This window comes from Tupaia chinensis, unplaced genomic scaffold (assembly GCF_000334495.1).
Source record: "Tupaia chinensis unplaced genomic scaffold, TupChi_1.0 Scaffold138665_1, whole genome shotgun sequence".
In the NCBI taxonomy this organism is placed as follows: domain Eukaryota; kingdom Metazoa; phylum Chordata; class Mammalia; order Scandentia; family Tupaiidae; genus Tupaia; species Tupaia belangeri.
In genome coordinates, this window is record NW_006198557.1 from 868,652 (window position 1) to 870,360 (window position 1,709).

General features: G+C 62.6%; 2 protein-coding genes across 2 annotated transcripts in view; one reads left to right on the forward strand and one right to left on the reverse strand.

The window, feature by feature from the left end:
• KRI1 (KRI1 homolog) overlaps positions 1 to 667 on the forward strand; it is a 21,318-nt gene extending 20,651 nt beyond the window's left edge. Inside the window, exon 20 of the mRNA XM_014592843.2 lies at positions 133 to 667. The gene's annotated coding sequence lies outside the window, so the exon portion shown is untranslated. The remainder of the gene's footprint in view (positions 1 to 132) is intronic.
• ATG4D (autophagy related 4D cysteine peptidase) overlaps positions 337 to 1,709 on the reverse strand; it is a gene marked incomplete at its 5' end in the record, with an annotated part of 8,796 nt that continues 7,423 nt past the window's right edge. Inside the window, 3 exon segments of the mRNA XM_027765538.1 lie at positions 337 to 871; positions 1,362 to 1,481; positions 1,570 to 1,646. Of these exon segments, the coding sequence (XP_027621339.1) occupies positions 689 to 871; positions 1,362 to 1,481; positions 1,570 to 1,646 (380 nt within the window).

Genomic DNA, 1,709 nt, shown 5'->3' on the forward strand with positions numbered 1-1,709 from the left:
GTGCATTGGGTCCACCCGCCAGAGACTGCAGGCCTTTGGCCTCAACCCCAAGCGGCTGCACTTTCGCCAGCTGGGCCGGCAGCGGAAGAAGCAGAAGGGGGCCGGGAGCCGCCCCTGAGTCCGAGGGGGCAGGCGGGGACCAGCCCAGGACCCCCAATCTAATCAAGTCCCTCCTGCCGGCTAAGCATAACCCCAAGGCTCCCCATGGTCAAGGGAGGTTTCCCGTTTCACAGGTGGGGAAGCCGAGGCAGACCAGAAGCAACTTGGAGCCCTCTGTCCACGAGATCCACCCCGACGCATGCCCTTACCGGACGCTGAGCTGGGCCCCAGCCAGGCTCGTGTCAAACAGCTTTATTGGCCCCTCGTGGCCACGTCCCCCCCAGCACAGGGGCTCAGGGGCCAGCGAGGGCACAGGCGGTCCAGTGCAAACTACAGTACTTGAGTCAGGCCCTGAGTGGGTGCCTGGGGGTCCCCCCTCCTTCCCTGCCCTGCGGGGAGGGCTGGGCTGGCGGGAGGCAGGCGGACAGGTTCTGCCCAGCGGTTTCCCTGACGGGTCTCAGCGAGGGTTGTCGAGGGGGTGCAAGAACTGGAAAGCCCACAGCTGCAAGAATTCAAGCTCCCACCCCCAACACGACATAAATAAAAAAATAAATAGTGTTGCATCTCTTCCCCCCCTCCCTCTCCCCATTTATAAAAACACAAAGTCCTCGGAGCTGGGGCGTTTGGCCTTGAGGAGACGCCCAGTGCGAGGGAGCCGCAGCGTCGGCTGGGACAGCTGGGAGCAGAGGTCGTCCAGGCTGTGGTCCTGAGCATGGCCCTCGGCCAGGGTGAACATGGGGTACCGCTCCGTGGCTGAGGAGGAGCTGAGGACCTAGGGGAGGAGGGAGAGCTGGGCTCAGCCCCCAGCCCATAAGCCACGCCCATCAATTACCCTAGTGGGTGATCACTTATGGCAAACACCCAGGCTGGCCAATCAGTGCCTTCCACCTTAGAGCCACAGGGGTGGTCTCTGGTGACCATGCGACCCAACCCAGCGACTGCCCTGAGATTTTTTTCCCTGCAACTATAGTAAAAGTGTGGCCCCCCCCACCTTCCAGAGAGCTGAGAGGACAGGTGCCCAGAGGGGCTGGCAGCCATCTTCTGGCCACAAGGGTGAAGCCTTGACAGGACCACAGAGCCCACAAGACGGGTCCTGCCACTTGAATGCCTCGATGCTGCTGTGCCAGGGTTCTGATGTGCCAAACTTCAGGTCAGAACCGCCAGCGTGGAAGCGGCACCCCAGGTCTTGCTAGACTGGAGGCCTCAATTCCTCTGACCCCAGCTCAGCCCTTGGTCACCCCTAAAGCCTTCCTCCGGCTCACCCTGGTCAGCTCTGAGCAGAGCATCTCAAACTCCTTCCTGTCCCCAGCGTAGAAGCCCACAGTGCAGCTCGGGTCCATCTTGGCGAACGCCATCTTGCGAGGCGAGGTGCAATGGAAGGACTGGGACGGACAGACAGACGAGGGAGACTCAGGAAGCCCCCAGCTCCCTCCCCACAGCCCGGCCCCAGTCTTGGGGACCCCAGCTCACCTCTAGGGGGAAGTCAGCCTGGCTGACGTCCACAGTGGGCTGGCAGTAGTGGGGGTCCAGGTAGAGCAGGAAATCATCTGTAGGTGGGGTGGGCATGAGCTGGGGTGGGAGAGGGGGAGGCAAGGAGGGGCGGAGGGGTG